General features: G+C 46.8%; 1 protein-coding gene across 4 annotated transcripts in view; it reads right to left on the reverse strand.

Annotated features, from left to right (window-relative positions):
* The window catches only part of ACSL6 (acyl-CoA synthetase long chain family member 6), a 548,884-nt gene that overhangs the window by 233,266 nt on the left and 293,032 nt on the right, over positions 1 to 22,586 (reverse strand). For all 4 annotated transcript variants that reach the window (XM_086931549.1, XM_086931550.1, XM_086931552.1 and 1 more), the window contains one exon: positions 17,949 to 17,981. In XM_086931549.1, the coding sequence (XP_086787675.1) occupies positions 17,949 to 17,981 (33 nt within the window). The remainder of the gene's footprint in view (positions 1 to 17,948; positions 17,982 to 22,586) is intronic.

Consider the following 22,586-nt stretch of genomic DNA (forward strand, 5'->3'; position numbering starts at 1 on the left):
AGCCTGCCAATGTACAAACCAAAGTTTTCTTTGCCGAAGACAGAGTCCATCTGTCGGATGTGGGCACAGATATATTCCTGCTGGACTTGCAGGAAATACTGAGAGAGCAGGATGAAGGAAGAAGGTTGTCAAGGCAGCATTGGGGGGCCGAGAGGTGACGGTCTCCGCCCCTGTGGGCTTGCCGGAGTTAGGGGTCGTTCCAAGGGTTTCTGGTGCAGAATGCAAACAGAGGGAGCACAGAGGGTAGGGTCATGGCCAACTACCCGTAAGGCTTTACGGCAGGACTCCGGGGAAAAAAGGGACCGCACCCCGCTAGTCTCACGTGCAGTAAACCTGAGCAACTGGGGGCTTGCCCGGTACCGCTCCGCAATCTGGGTGTAAGTTCAGTATTAGGGGGTCACAGGGTAAGGATCCCAAGAGTTATAGCACCCGTTGGTATGTAGTCCAGGCACTATTTGGCCAATCAGGCCGGTAGTCAGTAAATCTTGCTCATTCATTGGCCGTCTTGGATCACCCATAGGCTAACCTAATTTTATCTTGCTTAAATGTGTAAATGAAACCATCAGCAAGTTCCCTCCAACAAAAATCTGGTGTCCAAGTCTTTTGTTTGGGTCTCTCATTTCATGTGTCACTTGCTTGCTAGAGAGCTATGGGGTATCGGCGCTAGGCTGCAGACAGATTGCAGTGGTCTTGAGGATGGGTGCTGGCATGCTGTGGGAACAGCATCTTCTTTATAACAACTCGTCCTTGCTGGCTGGCATGCTGGCTCTCAGGCACAGTTTTAGGTCAGGATGCAGAGGCTCCACAGGTGTCATGGGCCACCTCGCAGGATCCAACTTGTAGAGTCACAAGTAGCCTTGCATCTATCTGCAGGTGGTCACCACGATGATGGACACCTTGGCAGGGATGTAAGGCAGCCTCACACCAGCTAACCACAGTTACAGGCCAGCTTACTGGGGTGCCTCTCGCTGAGTAAAAAGGAGGTATTAGGATGGAAAACGCAGAATCTCAAACTAGCGATGAGTGACCGCCGAGGGTGCCTCTCGCAGCGTCACATGTCTGGCTCAAGCTTAGCTTCTGGGTACAAAAGGAGATACTGGATAAAAGAGAGGGGATAACTTTGATCTATTCTTAGAGAGAGTTGGCATCTCTAAAATTCCGATCAAATTCAGAGTTCACCCTACATATTTGGGTCGTATCAATCCTTGTAGAGTGCATTTCTCTTTCTGTTAGCCTTATTTCAATACCAAAGATATGGCGGTGAGCAGGGCCGGCTTGGGAACAGCAACTAGTCCTGGTAAATTGCTGTTCGACCGATCCTGGGAGCGGGGAGGCTAGGGTGCTAGCAAGAAGCATTGCTCCCGCTTTTGTTACAGAGGCCGATATTGCAGCACTGCTGTAAAACCGCACACCACGGGTACAAAACCAGACCCCACCACTCCGGCCCACTGGGGAAATGCCCGGTGCCCGGCCCGTGTGGTGAGACGTCCAACTTGCCATATGTGCATGTCAGGTGGACAGCCCATGCTCAAAACACAGAATGTTGACTGGGGTATCAGCCAAGACCTTTTATATAATCTGCCATTTGGCTCAGCCATTCGTATGTTAAATATATACTGCCTCTGCTATGTTTCTTTTCCAGGACATTGTGTGTAAAAACAATAGTTGCAGTTCTCTAATGCACATTTGAGAATCATGTACAACCAACGCATGTGCGTCTTGTCGAATACATCTTGAATAACCATGCACAACTGAAATCCTGTTGCTTGCCAATTCATGTGTGTGTTGGAGAACCACAGAATTAAACATTTTTATTGTGCACTCAAGGAGAGTTCCGCTAAGGTGCATGCTAACCTCAGGTTCTTGAACTTGTGTTTGAAGAACATTTCACACTAATGCGCATGCGCGTACCCCAATAGGCCATTTAGGCTGCTACACAATGCAGGTGACTAATAAGCACTTATGAAAGAAAAGTTTCTCACCAAAAGTATGTATTTACATGAACGTGGCAGGCAATTTTTAGGCACGTTATTCAGTTGCGGTTTTACAGCAACCTAACTATAAAAAAAAATTAACACTGATCAACACTTTGGGCCAGATGTAGGTAATCCAGATTTACAGATTCTAAAATACCGAATTTTACCGATTCGGTATTTTAGAATCGTTAAATGGGATGTAGGTATCCATTCGGTATTTTTTACAGAATTGGTAAGATTCTGTAAATACCGAATCGGTATTTACCTCCGTATTTACCGATTCAGTATTTCCCATTCATCCCTATGGGCCTCCAGGCCCATAGGAATGAATGGAAATTACCGAATCAGTAAATACCAATTCAGTAAAATGGGGAACACATTGCACCCCTGAATAGTGCATGGGTGCACATGTGGCACACATACATGCCCTAAGGGCATGTATGTCTGCCACATGGCACTGTAAAAAAAGCACAACATTGCTTTTTTAACCGTTTTCGTTATTTACCACCAACTTGTAGTTGGTGGTAAATACCGAATCCTTACAAGTGAAAAGTACTCACTTGAGTGCTTCCTACATTAAGGATTCGTTAATTTACCGAAATGGTGTTTAAGAATTCGGTAATTTACCGATTCCTTAAAATACCGATTCGGTAAATTCTCGAATCCTTAAATTAGGCCCCTACATCTCAAATACCTAATACCGGTCGGTAACGGCCGAAATTCGGTAATTTCGGCCATTACCGACCGATATTAGGCTTCCTACATAAGGCCCTTTATTTTTAACACAGAACAAATCATTGTAATCGGGTATGTGTATTGAGAAGAAATTATCATAAGCCTTTTCGAAGGTTGAAGAACTTTTAGACTGCAGTTTTCATTGTTGGTGTTGTTTGGCAAAGCAGGATATGGGGGACACCCAACTGGAATTTGGACAGTTTGCTGAAAACATTTACAGTAGCATCCAGGACTACAGTGGGATGACGCCGAAAGCATTAAACGTGTTGAAGTTGATTCACCATGTCAAAAAAATCTCCTGACGTGGGAATTATTAGCATTATATATGGGAGCCAGGAAATCAAATATGTAGGGTGCAGCCTGCAAAATTTATCAGGGACGAATATTGAGGTGATACACTTGCAAACAACTTTAACCTCAATTTTAAGACCTCCCTATAAGAGGCTAGATAAAAAAAGTATTTCAAACTACAGGTGGAAAAGTGAGGGGAGGACTGTGCAGAAGCAGAGCCTGAACACTCGCACTCCAGAACAGTTTATGGTAAAATGGGCACCAGAATATCACCAGGACTTGCTGCCAAGGTACAAAATAGATGCACTGCCACCCTGAAAACGTAAAGTGTCAGCAGGAATGACTGGAGACATCTTCAGATATAGGGAGACTGTCCATGAAACTAGCCCTAAGCCATCAAACGGCTCAGTTAAAAATGCCCCAAAACTTCTTTTTGTGAATGGCCCTTCCTTCACACTTAAATACATACTATGCAGCATGTTTCTGGATCACAAAGCCTGGGTACGGGTCATGACGAAGGGATATTCCCTGAAGTCCATGCCCTTCGTTCACAGGTAACTGCAAATGACTGGGCACGGACCATGCGCAGTAAATGACTGTGCAAGGACCATGCACAGTAAATGACTGGGCACGGACCATGCGCAGTAAATGACTGGGCACGGACCATGCGCAGTAAATGACTGGGCAGGGACCTTGCACAGTAAATGACTGACACCGACCATGCACCGTAAATGACTGGACACGGACCTTGCACAGTAAATGATCGGGCACTGACCATGCACAGTAAATGACTGGGCACGGACCATGCACAGTAAAGACTGCGCATGGACCATGTGCAGTAAATGACTGGACACGGACCATGCACAGTAAATGACTGGGCACGGACCATGCACAGTAAAGACTGGGCATGGACCATGCGCAGTAAATGACTGGGCACGGACCATGCACAGTAAATGACTGGACACGGACCATGCACAGTAAATGACTTGGCACAGACCATGCACAGTACATGACTGACACGGACCATGCACAGCAAATGACTGGACACGGACAATGCACAGTAAATGACTGGGCACTGACCATTCACAGTAAATGACTGGACACGGGCCATGCACAGTGAATGACTGGGCACAGACCATGCACAGTAAATGACTGGACACGGACCATGCGCAGTAAATGACTGGGCACGGACCATGCACAGTAAATGACTGGGCACGGACCATGCACAGTAAATGACTAGACACGGACCATGCACAGTAAATGACTGGGCACTCACCATGCACAGTAAATGACTGGACACGGACCAGGCACAGTAAATGACTGGGCACAGACCATGCACAGTAAATGACTGGGCACTGACCATGCACAGTAAATCACTGGACACGAACCATGCACAGTAAATGACTGGGCACAGACCATGCACAGTAAATGACTGAGCACTGACCATGCACAGTAAATGACTGGACACGGACCATGCGCAGTAAATGACTGGACACGGACCATGCACAGTAAATGACTGGGCACGGACCATGCACAGTAAATGACTGGGCACGGGCCATGCACAGTAAATGACTAGACACGGACCATGCACAGTAAATGACTGGGCACGGACCATGCACAGTAAATGACTGGGCACGGACCATGCACAATAAATGACTGGACACGGACCATGCGCAGTAAATGACTGGACACGGACCATGCGCAGTAAATGACTGGACACGGACCATGCGCAGTAAATGACTGGACACGGACCATGCGCAGAAAATGACTGGGCACGGACCATGCGCAGTAAATGACTGGACACGGACCATGCGCAGTAAATGACTGGACACGGACCATGCGCAGTAAATGTCTGGGCACTAACCATGCGCAGAAAATGACTGGGCACGGACCATGCGCAGTAAATTACTAGACACGGACCATGCGCAGTAAATGACTGGGCACGGACCATGCACAGTAAATGACTGGGCACGGACCATGCACAGTAAATGACTGGGCACGGACCATGCACAGTAAATGACTAGACACGGACCATGCACAGTAAATGACTGGGCACTCACCATGCACAATAAATGACTGGGCACTGACCATGCACAGGAAATCACTGGACACGAACCATGCACAGTAAATGACTGGGCACAGACCATGCACAGTAAATGACTGGGCACTGACCATGCACAGCAAATGACTGGACACGGACCATGCGCAGCAAATGACTTGGCACGGACCATGCACAGTAAATGACTGGGCACGGACCATGCACAGTAAATGACTGGGCACGGGCCATGCACAGTAAATGACTGGACACGGACCATGCGCAGTAAATGACTGGGCACGGACCATGCGCAGTAAATGACTGGGCACGGACCATGCACAGTAAAGGAATGGGCACGGACCATGCACAGTAAATGACTGACACGGACCATGCGCAGTAAATGACTGGACACGGACCATGCACAGTAAATGACAGGGCACTGACCATGCACAGTAAATGACTGGACACGGACCATGCACAGTAAATGACTGGGCACGGACCATGCACAGTAAATGACTGGCACGGCCCATGCACATTAAATGACTGGACATGGACCATGTGCAGTAAATGACTGGGCAGGGACCATGCACAGTAAATGACTGGGCACGAACCATGCACAGTGCGCTCTAGGTTAACAGGGACTGAATGCAGGATGCGTCTTAAAGTCATTCCCTGTTCCAAGAGTTCACTATGGACAACTGAAACTTGTGTGCAGCTAGGTGTAGGGGCATGGGGGTTCACCAGGCCCTATGTCTTTGGTGGATACCACACCCAGAACCCTGAGCTGCTGCACATGGCCAAAGCACAGTGGATGTGCACAGGACAAGCTATGCACGACTCACTTCGGCCAGAAGCCATGGGAATTCATTTCAACCTCCCAAAATAAGCTGAAGAAGACTTGTTAAAGGGACGTTGTAGTCAGAAAAGAAATAATATTTGTTAAAAGAAACCATTGAAACTTAAAAAAAACAGCCTGGGTTCAATGTTGCAGCGATGTTGCAATTCTCGCAAAATAAAATGCTAAATATGATGAGCAGCACAACCGTGTCCATCCACTAATCGTGACCTCCTGCATGATGTCAAAGATTATACAACAAATCATCAGTAACATCAATGAAGCCACTGTGAGGACTCGGGCAGACAGCACACACTGTGGTAAAATCCAGGACTTTTTGCTCAGACTGCACTGGGCCCGGCCAAAAGATGACTGTAAGCTCTTGTGGTAGAAGGGCTGTTGAGCACTGACCTGGCTGAAGGTCAAAGCTCGGTGAATATTCATGTGTAAGCATGTAGGAGTATTTGAGATATGTGGAGGTGACTCAAAGAAGATTACTTTGGAATTCTCGTGCTTTAATCAAAGATCAAAAGATTACATTTAAGGTTAGGGTGTGTGGAAAATCAGGGGCATCGAGAAAGAAGGAAGTAGGAGGCACAGCTGAGTCCCTAAAAACTGCATTCAACAGGGAAATTGTAGACGAGATAGGTCTGGTGCTCTTTTTACACCATTGTTCTCTATAAACCTTTGGAATTCCCCAGACCTCAAAGCCAGGCTCCCACCATGAGGTTCATTGTCACTGCAGTTACCCATACTTTCTCAATGTTGTTGTCAGTGAGCAATCTGCATAAAGCTAGAAGAAATCAGAGACATCTTATAGAGAGGGTAGCCCTGAGATTTAAACTCTGGATAGGTCTGGATAAGCGAACACTCTTTCAGAATCCGGATGGGAGAATTGGAATGAAAGAAGTCGAGGGAAAGCATTGGCATTCCAGAGAAAAAGGTCAATTTCTGCACAATGATACAGACAATGTGCTTAAATACCTAGGAGAATTACTTTTTGGATGGCAAGAAGGAACGTGGTGAGAAATTATTATAATGATATCTTCAATATGTAATATTAAGTATCCTTGCACTCCCACAGTTTCAGCAGTCTAGGGGACCAATCCCAATCAAGGTCTTCCGTCAGCTAACTGTCTCCTGAAACAGGCCCAGCACATTGATGCTTTTGTCAGGGCACGAAAGTTTACTGCACAACGGATCACCAAAGGAAGAGTGTCAGGCTGTATTGTGCTTGATGTCTGCAGGTGAAAGCTCAGATCTTGCCTGTTTGAAGGAAAGCTGCAGCTTAACATACAAAAGTAAACTTGTGAACCTGCGGGAAATGGCATTTGAGTGGGTACATAAAGGGCTAATCAGTGCACTGTCTGTGACTATGTGATTTTCCTGAAGTCCAGTACAGTAAATATTTTCTCTGCCTCTATGTCATCTTTAAACTGATCAGTGTTTTAGTAAAAAGGGAATAATACATTTTGGGCGTACCATCTGTTTCTATTGATTCCAAATAAAACTGAGTTTTCTGTGAAATCAGACAGGTAATCTACCAGCACGTTAAGTCACTGAATAACACCATCCACACATTCCCAGTCTGGATGGTGAGGCTGGTCAGAAAGACATCTACTTGCAGCTTCAAAAGACCAAACTTCTGATTGAAACATTCCTCTCATGGAGTCATAACTCTCTTGCTTCCCAGACTCTATCGAAGCTTCCAATGGAGTTCCTGGAGATTGTAGTTTCTAGGAAGGTCTTCCACCTGTTCTTCAACTTCGCTTTGAACAGCTGCCTCCATTGACCAACTGAGCATCACCAACTGAATAACTCACCGTAAGAAATTGGGGCCAGCTGTACAAAGCATTTTTGCGTTAACAAACAGCCTAATTCACAGAATCCAGTCGATTGCGACAGCAAAAATGCTTTTTCTGATTTACAAAGCCTAAATTGCAATTCAAAAACTTACCAAATCGCAATTTGAGATTTACGATTCGGTATTTGGAAGGGGCATGTTAAGGGTGTCCCTTCTTAATACCGAATCGCAGTGTTATGTGCAAATGGTTTGCGACATAAATGCTGTCGCAAAACATTTGCAATTTACCGTCTACTAAAAGTTGGTGGTAACCCATTCACAAATGCGAAGGGGTCCCAAAGGGACCCTTTCACTTTTGAGAATGGTTGGAAAAATATTTTTTTAAGAGCAGGCAATTGTTCAAGAGCCAGCTCCTAAAAAATTAAATTTCAAAGTTTTATTTTATTCTTTTTAAACTCATCCCATTATTCTTTAAGGCAAAAGGGCTATGTTAAAAAAAAGATTTCTGTATTTAAAAGCAATAACAAACCTGGTGGTCTGACCCCAACAGGCCACCATCTGTGGGATAGCAGCGAATCCCAGTGGGTCTCAAAATGCGACCAACCTCATTAATATTCATAAGGTAGGTCTATTTGCGACCCAAAACGAAATGCTAATGCAATTTTAAAAAGTTTTATACATTAGGAAAAGCAATTTAGGAATTGTGATTCACAAAAAAAATCACAATTAGATAATCGATATGTTTGCTTTTGTGCATCCAGCCCGAGGAGTATTTGTTGAGAGGATGAGAACCCACCTCAAATAACAATCACAATCCTTGTTGAGGTAACCACAAAAGTCACTAAACAACCCTCTGGTAGTTTGGCACAAAGGAGTCAGACTTAATATGAGAGCACATTTTACTATTGGTTAGCAGGAGAACGTGTGCAAAATACTATGGTCAACAAACACGGGTTCAGTAAAAGAAGGCAAAACAAATCTGAGGGCGTGCCAAGCAAAAGATGGTCATTTCCAGCCCTCACTATCAGCCCCCAAGACCAGTCATAAACACTAAGCATGATTGGCAAAGGTGATGGTAAAAGTGGCTTCAAGGTGCCATGTTTGCACTTGACAAAACACAACAATCTGCCAGGTGTCCCTATTGGTTAAAGGTGGAAGCTTCTACCACGCAATGAATCTGGCTATAGACTAACCTTAGGTTAATGCTTATTACATAGCGCAGGACTGAGTTGAGTGGCATTCCTGGCTGAGAAAATTACTTGGTTCTCCAAGATTTGCAGGCCAGTATTTACTTAGAAATATTCCCAATGTAAATGTGGCTACACTGATTAGGAATAGTAAACCACATTATGCAGTCAACAGAGCAAGGAAGAAATCCAACAACAATTTATCCAGCCTATGGATGGTCTTATTCCTATGGTTTTCGAGGATGCCTCCAACAGGTTTCACTGAGGCCTGCTGTGATATCTGTAAAGTGATCCAGGAGTAAGCATGGGCGAATTTTGCGGATCTCGCGTTCGCGAATTTTGCGGATTTGCGAACTCGCAATCCGCAAAATCCGCGAATTCCCGCGAATTTGCGGATTTTTTTTTTGGTGTGTTCGCCCGTGTTTCTGCCAGTTCGCGAGGGTTTTTACAATTTCGCAATTTGCGAACTTACCTGTCGGGTCGCAAGTTTTGCGAACTTGTTGTTTCTACGTGTCCAGCCTGTTTGGGACACTCTTCTTCATCACTGCCACTCTCTGTCACCACTGCCACTCTCTGACTACTCATGCCACCCTCTGGCCCACCCATGCCACCCTCTGTTTCATCACCACACCCTCTGGTTGTCCAGTGTACATTATTTTCGGCAAAGCAAAGCACACCTTCCCTGCCTCAAGTGACCTGAATTAATTTGGGGCTGATTAATGTGTCACAGAATATTTTTTTAGCTGGCACCTGCTTCCTTAGTGCGCCCTGATTAGTGATCTTTTGCACTTGCTAAGTGCTTTCATTGTTGCAAAATTAGTTACAACACCTGCCCTGCCCCAACTGACAATAATGAATTAGGGGCTGATTAATGGATTTTAACTTCCAGCCTGGCTCCTGCTTGTCTCCCTTAGCTGTAATTCAGGACCTTTGTGGCATATGTGTAACTATTCTGAGGTTCAGAGCAGGGTCACATAATAGTTGCAACTGGCAACTGAACTCTGGAGGGGCCCCTCAGGAAGCACTACAGGAAATGGCTACTAATGATGAGCCTGAACTTTTGAACCTGGTAAGTAGTTTCAGTTTTGCTAAGATCGTATTTCTGCAATTTAGCACTTATTCGCGGGGCGCGAAGTTGTACTGGGAAGCCGCGAACTCACGCGAACAGTGCGAGCAGTGCGAGCAAAATCCGCTGCTCGCGGATTTGCGGATTTTGCGGGAGATTCGCGAATCTCGCGGATTGCGAATTTCCCGAAAATCCGCAAAATCCGCGAGCGGAACGGATTTTCCGCCCATACCTATCCAGGAGTCCCCAGCCCTGACATAGAAGGGTTCAACGAGGCTCACTTTCCAAGATGGAAGACACCACACTGTGTACCTGACAGAGTAGACTCATTTTAGCCCATATGCTAGGTCTGAACGACAGTTAGATATTTGAACTGGAAGGATGTACCAGGCACTGATTGGCAGAGGGCGTGTGCTCAGCTGCCAGTTCTACATATATACATATGAAACAGTATAAACAGGAGCTGTCATGCAGGACAGTGATCATCTCTTGGATTTGGGCCTATTTGGATCCTTTTACTGTGGCGTTTCCTAATTATAGGCGTGCAACAGCATCGTGCTGCCCACGTCCTTTCAGGCTGGGACTAAGTGGGCTACTTAGAGTTTTGCAAATACAAACTAAACAAGGAGGGGAGGACATCTGCCGGACTCTAAAGAACCCCCTAAGCCTGAAGGCACGCTAAACGTGCAATGGCCTTCCGTGCATCTGCTGACTTTTCCTTCTGTGGAAATTCTGAGCTAACCCAAGGAAAACTGAGGTGCAGAGGAAAGCCTGGACCCCATTGTTCCTAGCCAGAAGGCTCGAGGTGGGCAGCTGAATATTTGACCTTAATGGCAACTAATGCTCATGGAAATGCACTGACCATCTTATACTAAACAGAGGTGCAGTTGAACCTGTCTACCCAAATTTGTATTATCTTTCTCCTACTCGCTTGACCTGTGGCAGTCCAACACAGAGTTTGCTAGAAAACTAGCTGGATCCCGAGATCTTGGTGGTCTCTCTGGAGCCTTATTTGATCTTGCAACCAATATGCATATCCCAGCACTGGAATACCTGTACCATGTATGTAAAAGCTTGTGTGCGAGCAAACACACACACACGCAAGCACTTACACAAAAGACAAAGGGCCTGATTTAGAGTCTCGAGTGCAGGATACTCCATCACAAATGTGACAGATACTCCATTAGCCAAATGCATTATATCCAAAGGCACTTGGAATACGGTGGACGGGAAATACGTCACGTTTGTGACGGCATAACCTTCCACCGAACTTTAAATCAGGCCCACAGTCTTGCTCTATTTATGTTTCTCCTAGCAGGTTTTTTGTTTTGACCTGTGATGTTCCACTGTTCGTACATAATGCACAAGTTACTTACCTTCGGTAACGATATATCTGTAAGAAACAGTAGTTAGTATTAGATTCTTTACCTTAGAATATCCCCAGGCATCAGACTGGATCCGGAAACTTTTGCGTAGCGGTACCCTTGCTCGTCGGTAGGCGTCGTCTGCGGCTCTGCATCCGTCATCGGCATCGTTGGCGCCGGGATGACGTCGCCGGAGTACTTAGACGCCACCCTCGCGCGCGGATGTCAGTTCTTATACATAGCTTTTCCGCGCCAGAAACGCAGAGCCATGATAAAAACCAACACTGGTGCCATGAAACTAGTGCCCTGAAAGGGGATGACCTTAACCCTAGATATCGGTTCGCAGAACGGGGAGGATGGCTGGGGCAGTAAGGAATCTAATACTAACTACTGTTTCTTACAGATATATAGTTACCAAAGGTGAGTAACGTGTGCATCTGAAAGAAACAGGTTAGTATTAGATTCCTTACCTTAGAATAGATACCCCAGCAATGCCAACCCCGGTGGTGGGTCTGCGAACCAATGATCACACCAGAAAGTCCTGGAGAACGGAACGGCCGAACAAAACATCTCTCCGGACATGGCTGTCCAGGCAGTAGTGTCTTGCAAATGTGTGCAGCGAGGCCCACGTAGCTGCCTGACAGATGTCCTGCAAGGGGACTCCCTGACCCAGGGCAGTAGTAGCTGGTATGGCCCGCGTGGAATGGGCCCTCAGCCCAACAGGAGGCTCCCTTTTAGCCAAAGAGTAGCATACCGTGATGCACAACACGACCCACCGAGAGATGGTCCGCTTGTGCACCGCCAGACCTTTCTTAGCGCCCACGTAACCAACAAAGAGTTGGTCATCCACCCGGAACTGGCGTGTACGATCCAAATAGAATGAGAGCGCACGTTTTGGGTCCAGACGGTAGAGCCTCTCTTCATCTTTCGAGGGATGCGGAGGCGGAAAGAAGGTGGGCAAGGTGATGGACTGCCCGATGTGGAAGGCTGTGTCTACCTTGGGCAGGAAAGAGGGCCGCGTCAGCAACACAACTTTGTCCGAATGGACAGAAAGGAAGGGAGGTTTAGAGGAAAGAGGCTGGAGCTCACTCACCCTCCTGGCAGAGGTGATGGCACCCAGGAATGCAGTCCTCAGAGTAAGTAGACGAAGAGGACAGTTATGAAGTGGCTCGAAAGGAGCGAATATCAGATAGATCAGAACAAGTTTCAAGTCCCACTGAGGCATCACAAAAGGAACAGGAGGAAACATATGAGTGATGCCCTTCAAGAACCTATTTACAACTGGGGACTTGAACAAAGAGGGCTGATCAGGGAGCCTTAAGAAGGCGGAAATAGCAGAGAGGTAGCCCTTGATAGTGCCGAGAGCAGAGCCCTGCTAGGCAAGAGAGAGAAGAAAGAGGAGAACCTCTGAAAGAGGGGCAGAAAGGGGATCCACAGCCTTTGCTGTGCACCATGCCACAAATTTGTTCCACCTGCAGTCGTATACTGATTTTGTGGAGGGACGCCAGGCTGCCAGAATTACATTACAGACTTCAGGGGGCAAGTCAAATGGCCTCAACTGCCGGCGCTCAATCTCCACGCATGTAAGTGGAGACTGGACAGGTTCGGGTGGAGGACCGTCCCCTGCTGCTGCGACAGAAGGTCCTCCTGAAGAGGCAGACGAATCAGGGGATCGACAGACATGCTGAGTAGCTCAGGATACCAGTATCTTCGTGCCCAGTCCGGAGCCACAAGGATGACTTGGGCCCGGTCGCGCCTAATCTTCTTCAGCACTCTGGGCAGAAGTGGTATAGGCGGAAAGGCGTACAACAGACCGCAGCTCCACTCGCGACGAAAAGCGTCTCCGAGCGAGTGCCACCTTGGAAATTCCAACGTGCAGAACTGATGACATTGTGCGTTCTCTTCTGTGGCAAATAGATCTAACCAAGGCTCTCCCCACTGCTGAAAGAGGCCTTGCGCCACGTTCGAGTTCAGACGCCATTCGTGATTCATCATGCACCGATGGCGGACTTCATCCACCCTGGCATTCAGGGAACCTGCCAGGTGTTGAACCACCAGGGTCACGCCCTGATGTTACAGCCACTGCCAGAGGCGCAGAGCCTCCTGGCATAGGGTCCACGACCCCACCCCGCCCTGTTTGTTGCAGTACCACATGGCGGTGGTGTTGTCCGTGAACACCTGCACTACAATCCCCCGGACAGAGGGGAGGAATGCGTTCAGTGCAAGCCGGATCGCCCGCAGCTCCAGAAGGTTGATGTGGAGCCGGAACTCCGCCGGAGACTAGAGGCCTCTGATATCCGCCTCTCCCATGTGGCCCCCCAGCCCTGTAGGGACACGTCCGTCACAACTACTTGCTCCGGTTGGGGTAAGGAGAGGGATCTGCCGCTGACCCAATCGCGGTCAGTGAGCCACTACTGCAACTGTCTTGCAGTGCCCTCCAAGATCAAGACATGGTCGGACAAGTTGCCCTGATGCTGGGCCCACTGAAACTTCAGGTCCCACTGCAGAGCCCGCATCCGCCACCTTGCGTGATGCTTCAGAAGGATGCAGGAGGCCATCAGCCGCAGCGTAAACCTGACCGAGACTCGGGATAACGGCTGAAAGATCGGAATCAGAGCCTGAATATCCCAAACCCGCTGTTCGGGAAAATAAACCCTGAAACTGCGCCGAGTCTAGAACCGCTCTGATGAAGAGGAGCTTCTGAGAGGGACAAAGGTGTGACTTTGGCACATTGATGGAGAACACCAGCAGGTGCAGGATGTCGGCCGTAGTCTGGAGGTGGCTGACGACTGTCTGGGGCGAGCCAGCCTTCAACAACCAGTCGTCGAGGTAGGGGAAGACTGAAACCCCTAACCTGCGCAGATGAGCTGCGACCACCGCCATCACTTTCGTGAACATCAGTGGGGTGCTGGTAAGGCCGAAGGGGAGCACGGTAAACTGAAAGTACTAGTGGCCTACCATGAACCCCAGGTAACGCCGGTGGGCCGGCAGGACGGGGATGTGAAAATAAGCGTCCTGCAAGTCCAACGCCACCATCCGGTCTCCGGGTTCAGGGCAGCTAAGACCTGAGCCAAAGTCAGCATCTTGAACTTCTCCTTCCGGAGGAAGCCGTTGACGTTCCGCAGGTCCAAGATAGGGCGTAGGCCCCCTTTGCCCTTCTTGGGAACCAGAAAGTAGTGGGAGTAACAACCACACCCAACTTCTGGCCCAGGAATGCGCTCGATGGCCCCCTTGGCCAAGAGGGCCGTAACTTCCTCTCGCAGAAGACTCAAGTGATCCCCCGACATGCAATGGTACTGCAGTGGCATGGCTGGAGGGGTCACCTCGAAGGGAGGAAGTAGCCCCCTCGGATGATTTGCAGCACCACCTGTCCGATGTGACAGTGCACCAGTGGAGGAGGTGATGGCGAACCCTGCCCCTCACTGGCGTCACGTGGACAAGCTCGGACTAGGAGGGTTTCGAGGCGGATTCTGCAGGGGTAGGTGTGGACTGACCTTGCAGTTGTCACCGACCGCCGCCACGGCGGTTACCAGGCTGGCAGGACGTGTGGGGCGCCCCTTCCTTGGCCACAAAAGGAGCAAAAGGCAACAGTTTGCTGGCGCGGGCCGAGAGGCCCAAGGACTTGGCCGTAGCCCTGGAGTCCTTAAAGCGCTCAAGCGCACTGTCTACCTTGTCGCCAAAGAGGCAACGGCCATCAAACGGCATGTCCATAAGGGTGTTTTGGACATCCGACAAAAAGTTGGCGGACCTCAGCCAGGCGTGGCGACGAATCGCCACCGTCGTTGCCATTGCTCTGACCAGCGAATCCGTGGTATCCAGCCGACACCGGATGGAATACCGTGACCGTGACCCTCCACAAGGGCTTGGGTGAGTTTAGTCCGGACCCCCTCCGGACATTGTGGCAGCACGTCTGTGACCGTGTCCCACAGAAAGTGGGTGTAACGGCCCAAGAGGCACGCGGTGTTGACTGACCGGAACCCCAAACTAAGTGAGGAGAACATCTTTTTACCATACTGTTCGTACCTCTTGGATTCCCGATCGGAGGAGCCATCGGGAATGCAGTCTGGGAGTTAGAGGCCTGGATGACCAGGCTCTCGGGGTGGGGTGGGTGGACAGGCAGCAAGGGTCGCCCGGAGCCGGGCGGTGGCGCCTGGCCACGTTCCTATCTACAGGCGGACCTGTAGCGGGCTTGGACCAAGTGCCCAGAAGAACGTCTGACAAGGTCTCATTAAACTGCAGCAGAGGCTCAGTCGAGCTTGCCTGCGGTTTAAGGACCTCAGTGAGAAGGTTAGTCCTCACGGCCGCGACGGGGAGCTCAAGGCCCAAGGCCTTGGCAGCCCGCATCAGCACCACACTAAAGGCAGCCCCCTCCTCCGTAGCCACGGTAGGAGGGGAGACAAAACCAGTGTCTGGTGAAGTGTCCAGACCACTGGCCTCCCCTAGCTCACCTGCCCAGTCCTGAGAAGACTGCCACTCACGTGCCAGAGGGTCCTCGGACCCCTTTCAATCCTCCTCGCCACCCATCTCCTGATACTCAGGGTCAAAGGATGGGGCCGGGTCGCAGAAGTAAAAATCTCCTACCGGCGTTGGACCCGAATCGAGGGTTGGACAGGTGACAACGTCGTCCTGGGATGGCGCCGGAGGCGACACCCTGGGGGCCAGCGCCAGCGAGGTCGTAAGGTCGACCGGCGACGACCCTGATCCGGAACCGGATCCAGCGGGGCACTGCGGCGTCGGGACCGAAGTCACCGACGACACCGGGGCCGAAGCACCCGGCCCGCTTGGGGACACAGTCGGGGCCGCTGGGCCCGAACCCGACGGAGGAGTGAGCGAACTCATGGCCATGAGGAAGGCCTCGATTTCCTCCGGCATCGCGTTCTGCCCAGGGACCGGCGGGTATGGAGCAGGCCGCGACGCCTGCAGCTCCAGCGGAGCCACATGTGCGGTGTCGCCCGAATCCCCGGCCGCGCCGCGCGAGCGTCGGGGGGAGTCAGAAGAGCGATGTCGCCTCTTCGACTTCTTGTGCCTCTTACTGGAGGACTTTGAGCCCGAAGACTGATGACGTCCTGGAACTGTGGTGACTCCGGCCCGCGACCAGTCCCTCGACCTCCTTCCGGACCGGGACCTCGAGCGGCGCGGGGCCGACTGCCGGAGCTCGTGTCGCTTGCGGGACCGCTCCCGTCTAGCTTTGGATGTCAGGGCCCGGCAGTCGGAGCAGGACTTGTCGTCGTGGTAGGGGCCCAGACAGTGAAGGCACATGCGATGGGGGTCGGTAACCGACATCAGTCGGTTGCAATCGACGCAGGGTGTGAACCCGGGCATCCCTACCGGCACCGTCGGAGTCGAGAGACTTTGAAAGATGATCAAAAATTATCAAAAAAGTTAGTCAAAAATTCACTACGGGTACTACTTTTTTCGGATCGGCGCTTGCTGGCACGAAAAAAAGAATAACTAACGTCAGCGCACGAGGGCGGCGTCTAAGTACTCCGGCGACGTCATCCCGGCGCCAACGATGGATGCGGAGCCGCAGACGACGCCTACTGACGCTCAAGGGTACTGCTACGCAAAGGTTTCCGGATCCAGTCTGACGCCTGGGGATATTCTAAGGTAAGGAATCTAAAACTAACCTGTTTCTTTAGATCCTTTCCTACATAATCCTCTTGAAAGTTTGTGAAAATTAGCTGTCTGCAAACTTGTGTTTCCTTATTTCCAGTTCGGAATTGCATTTTTATGGCTTTGTGTTCCTCACATTCGAGGCATGTTCTACATTGGCTGTAAAAGCATTTTATCTATCAGCATACTATCTCACTGCATCCTATCTGTACCGAAATATAATTGTATTTTAAGTGTATAGCTAGAGTGGTATGTCGGAACATCGTAGTCAGAAATATTGTCTGACATAAATATAATGTCATAAATATTGTTTACAAATTTTCAGCCTATTATGTTGAGATTTTCTAATATTAACTCCAATGTGATAATATTTTTCTGAACGATATTTAGGTTACAATGTGTTATGTTATTTGATATTCTAACTATGATATTCTCGAACCCACTATACATGATATTCAATGTTACGAAATATCCAAAAATTAACTCGATCTGAGGACCAAATGCTATATATTCCACAAATGCGGCCTCCATTTGTTTATCTAACTGCACTATCCCACTCAAAACAGATGTGAAATCTGAATGAACTACATATAAAAAAAATATGTTTTAATTTATGTTGTTGGTTGCATTTGGCCCTTGTAACTTCGGGTTAATGTTATTGCGTTAGAAAGTTTACCTCTTCTGTGTACAAATCTGTTGTATCGTAGGAAGGAGATCCAGTAGAAGTGGTTAGGTTACAAATTAATATGTTTATTGTTCTTTGATGTTAAGTAGGTTTTCCAGTAAAGATGTAAATAGCGCCCCACCAGGAGCATTCCAATGACATCACCATCCACACCAACATTCTATCCAACACATACATACTGACTGCGAAGCAGAGGTAGAGAAACAGGGAGGATTCACAATATAAAACCTTAGATATAACAAAATCACATGCCACTATAAGCATAGATAACTTTCTATCATTGTAAACTGGACAAACAGAACATTGCATCTTTTTCAGTCAACAGATATTTATGTGAACAAAAGACTTGGCACTTACCACTGGAACGTGCCTATGCATCTTACCGCAGTCCTGTAAAATGAAGCAAGAAAAATACAATTAAGCTTGCAGAAGAGTCTAAGCATTTTGGATAAAATTACTGCAATAAGGCAATGGAAAACTGAAGAAAAGGTATCACAGTCACTTCAACCTTAAGACCCTGTCCATTATACAGAGCTGATAATCATTCCGTTGAGTACCAAGATATTTTCTCAACAACATGTAGTAGACTGGTTTAACGGCTATGTTGTCTTCATCCAATTTTGTTTATAGTAAAGTGAATCTATAACTATCCTGTGCTTTATACATTGGTATTATTTAACTGTTTGGTACATGAATAACCTTAGCTCTCTACATATAATAACTAAAATCTCTTTTTGTGTTGCAAGTTTCCAGAGAGCCCTCAGCTGGAAATAAAAGATAAGGAATACTAAACATGTAAAAAGATTCCCAAGTTTACTTGAAATCAGGTGAGTTTTGAGAAAATATGTTTTTATGTGGAAAAATGTGACAGACTTGTTCTAAAAGTCAGCCTGAATCTCACTGTCTGTTCTTGGATAGGGTAAAATTATGATAATTTAGTATTTGGAAGAAAGAAACTTGAGTTCAAGAGAATATATGAGCTGTAATGGACAACATATGAACTTTAACTGAATCACACCCAACGGCGTGAATGTTAATGGATTGAATATAGGTTATGGGGTTGCCTTAAATATTTCAGAAAGGACTTCATCTATGAAATATATTTTAAGGATATAAAAATTAAACCTGGACGTGCAAACATATGGGAGAATCTCACTAGTAAGAGCTTCCACGGTCAGGACGGTGACATTATGGATTGGTCCAAGGCATGAATCTGATATGCTCACTGTTAAAAACGGGGTCTCTAGTTGGCAGAGGTATGCACCCTGTCCAAGTAGGGACCCAAACTTTAATCAGGATAAGTGTAGTACACACTAAACATTTGCCTGTGCTCACCCACTGGTAGCGTGGCACAGAGCAGTCAGGCTAAACTAAAGACACAATGTGTAAAGTATTTGACACACACACACACACACCCACCACCCACCACCAGCAACACCACCACAGTGCTCCATGCCAGTTTAGAAAAACAGCAATATTTATCCGAGTAAAACAAGACCAAAATGACAAAAATCTAACATACACAAGTCAAAATATGATTTTTTTTAAAGGTTAAATCAAAAATGCAGTGCTTAGAAGTCTAGAGCTCCTACTGGAGATATCTGGTCATGCTCAGTATCTTGGAATAGTTGAAAACCAAAGACGTGGTCTCAGAAATTAAGGTCAATGCGTCAGAACCCAAGACACGACGTTGCGCAGTAGAGGTGAGGAATCATGGGTGCAGGTGAGGCATTGGTATCTTAAGGCGGTGCAAGGCCATTGTAGCTTCTGCCGCTCTGAGGGGATGCTTTGCACAGCGGAGGTGATGCATTGGGTTGGGTGCAGGTGCTACATCTCGGTTCTCATTTCGTAGTGTGATACATAAAATGTCTTACAGGAAATCCCATCGGGAAACCTCACAACTGGTTGCGCGGCTCACTTGCCTTTGATTTCCTCGGGACCCAGTTGATAGTCTGGGCTGGAAGCAATCGACTGGATCTCTGACTGTGCGGTTTCCAGATGGGATTTCCTGTAAGACATTTTATGTTTATGTATCACACTACGAAATGAGAATGCCTTAACTGCAATCAATGCTTTGGAACTCTTATTAAGGAGTTTACAGTAGGGATTCAACCTTAATCCTACTTTGTTTTGAATCTGACAAGGACCACTGTTGATTGCCAATCTTGCCCTGAAAAAGTTCATTTGTAAAGAACGAAACGTGTTGGCTGATATCTGACTGCATGCGTTATCATAAAGAATAAAAGTAATCCAAAGGACTTTCTTTTTACGTTTGGACTCCTTTTTCCTGGTGCACATTCCACTTTCTTGTAAACTAACTTTTGCATGGTAAATGATCAGGAGAGCAGATAAGGACTTATATCGGATTTAAAAATACATATGATAAGGTGCGCATGTTGTTGCTTGGCACAAATAGTTTTTGCCAGTATGTGCTGATCGACTGCTCTGACTATTAAGCACTAAGCCTGAGTAGCAGAAGTTTGTAACTACATTCAGTTGTGTGCTATTGATTATAAACTCTCTCATTGGAATATATGTTTTCTAAGTATGAGACTTTAGCATTTATTTCTTTTTAGGTTCATAGTTTTTATTATATGGTAAAGCCTCACCACCATTCACACTTGAGCCTTTTAGGAAGTGCTTGTTTTACTCAAAAAACACGGTTATGAATTGAAGTCGACTAATTTCATACACTTATGCCCTCTCCTGAATACTTATCTAAATAGTTTACTGTTACGTGAAAAAAGTTCATTGTGACAACAAAGTAAATTTAAATTATCTACTAAGCTTGTGAAGTTCTCCTTTCTAGCATGCACTTTCTAATTTCATATTTAAATTAAGTTTCAGCCCTGGTATACTAGGATCAATTGCAAATCAATCTAACATTTGCCCCAGTGTTGCTAAAAAGACTCAAAATGACACTAAGACATTTTTCCAAGACTAAGGTTTTACTTTGACCTGCACTACTGAATGGATGATCCAGTGAAGTTTTAGGGAGATCTATGGCTTATCTCATTGGAGTCTTATGTAAAAGGCTGCTGGATGCTCAACAACAGTATGCACAAACACTCAGAGAAACTTTTTTATTCTACACCGCCTTGAGATTTCTTACACATTAGTTGAAGTTGAAATAATACCTGACAAAACTTGCAAAGTAACTACACGTCTCATGGCCTCTAACTTGTGCTTTAATATTAAGAGACAGCCAAGAGGCATTTTACGCCTGATTAAAGATGCAGCTATGTGTCAGGCCTTTTGTCACAGCTCTTCTAGTGACTGTACGTACTGTGAGCTTCAGAGACGTATTAACCTCTCACCATATGCTATTGGCTGTTTCGTGTATCATTAATCCACTATAGGGAGCACTTCCATTTCAATACATCAGGGTCAATTTACATCGCAATCTAAAATGACAGAAAAAAATATATATTTGTCTAGCTCAAGTGTGAGTTGATTCCAACATGACCGCGTAAATGCTTTCAGGAACACCTAAAGCTAAGATGGCTGCCCTAAAGTTGCTGCTTTTTGAAGCTCCTAGTGGCTTCTCTTCAATGCCGCTGGGATTAATATATCTACTTTTTTTAAAGCTCTCTACAACCTTTGTTCACTACCACGTTGGTCAGGTTTTGGAGCTCACAGCGGCTTCTATGCATTACCCAAACAGTTGAGTATTTTTTATCTTAAATAAAATCCATGGCAGGATCCTTCATTGTAGTAGACCTGTTTATATGTCATAGACACAGTAGATAGATTATAATGAACTCTCCCTGCTCTCCAACCTTCATACGACAGAAACAAAAGCAGGGATATAATGAAGTTCCTCTTGCTAGCCTTTGTTCTAGACTTGCCTTTCTTTCCATGAGAAATGAAGACTGGATTGACAAAAACACCTTTGTTTATAGTCCTGCATTTCTTTCTGTGCTACAGAAAGAAAGACAGGACTATCATGAAGGCTTCCTTGATATCTGACCAACTAAACTGAAGGTTGGATGGCAAGGAAGCCTTCATTGCAGCAGTGAGTTTGCTTCTATGACACAGAATTAAAGGAGACCGCGCTGTGAGGTCTATTTTATTAATATATACCTACACAGTTTTAACCTCATGCGCGCGGCGGCTTTTCCCGCCGTCGCTGAAGTTTTGTAAATACCGCGGTTCATGACGAGCTCAGCTCGTCATGAGCGTACGAGAGGTGTACCTCATGACGAGCTGAGCTCGTCATCAGCGTGGAAGGGGTTAATATGCTACTATGAAAAGGATTTCAGAATAGTAAAACATAGCCCATATCGACCATCTGCAAATATTAGGACTTGAAGTGACAGTATTTCATTTGAAAGAATTGCATAGCATAGAGAATGATGGGTAGGAATGCTACCCGAGTGATTACCAGTGGTTAGACAAATTGAAAGCATTCTGTCCATCACCTTTTGTGGGTTTATTCTAGGAAAAGGCCAGAGTGTGTGCCACACTGCTGATTGTGCTATTCATCCTTTGTGTGGTTTAACATTATTCCATCATTTGTGTGAGCTGTGATACATTATATGATGTCGCTACCATAGCATTCTGTTCTATTCTACTTGTTGTTTTTTTAGTGCCTGACTATCTTATCTCGGCTTCCCAACGCTAACTCACCAACTTATACCAAAACAACACAAACAACCTATCTAAAACAAATTATTTTTCAATAGTTTCCTGACTTTACTTCAGACTGTTCCAGTTTCAGGGATATGGGTAGGCCATTCCACAATTTCGGTACACAATGAGGAAAAGAACGGCCACTGTATCTTGCTCTTTTGATCACAGGGACTTTTAGAAGTTCATGGGAGAGTGACTGAAGAGCTTGTATGGGAACATGAGGAGAGATCAATCCTCTTTTGTACGGTAGCCAATGTAAGGCTGCCAAAGCCAGGCTCGCTGAATGATATTTTGGTATTTTGCATAAAACTCTAGCGGCGGCATTCTGGACTACCTGTAGTAGAATTTCCTACAAAAACTGAT

Source organism: Lissotriton vulgaris, chromosome 7 (genome assembly GCF_964263255.1).
Source record: "Lissotriton vulgaris chromosome 7, aLisVul1.2, whole genome shotgun sequence".
Taxonomy (NCBI): Eukaryota; Metazoa; Chordata; class Amphibia; order Caudata; family Salamandridae; genus Lissotriton; species Lissotriton vulgaris.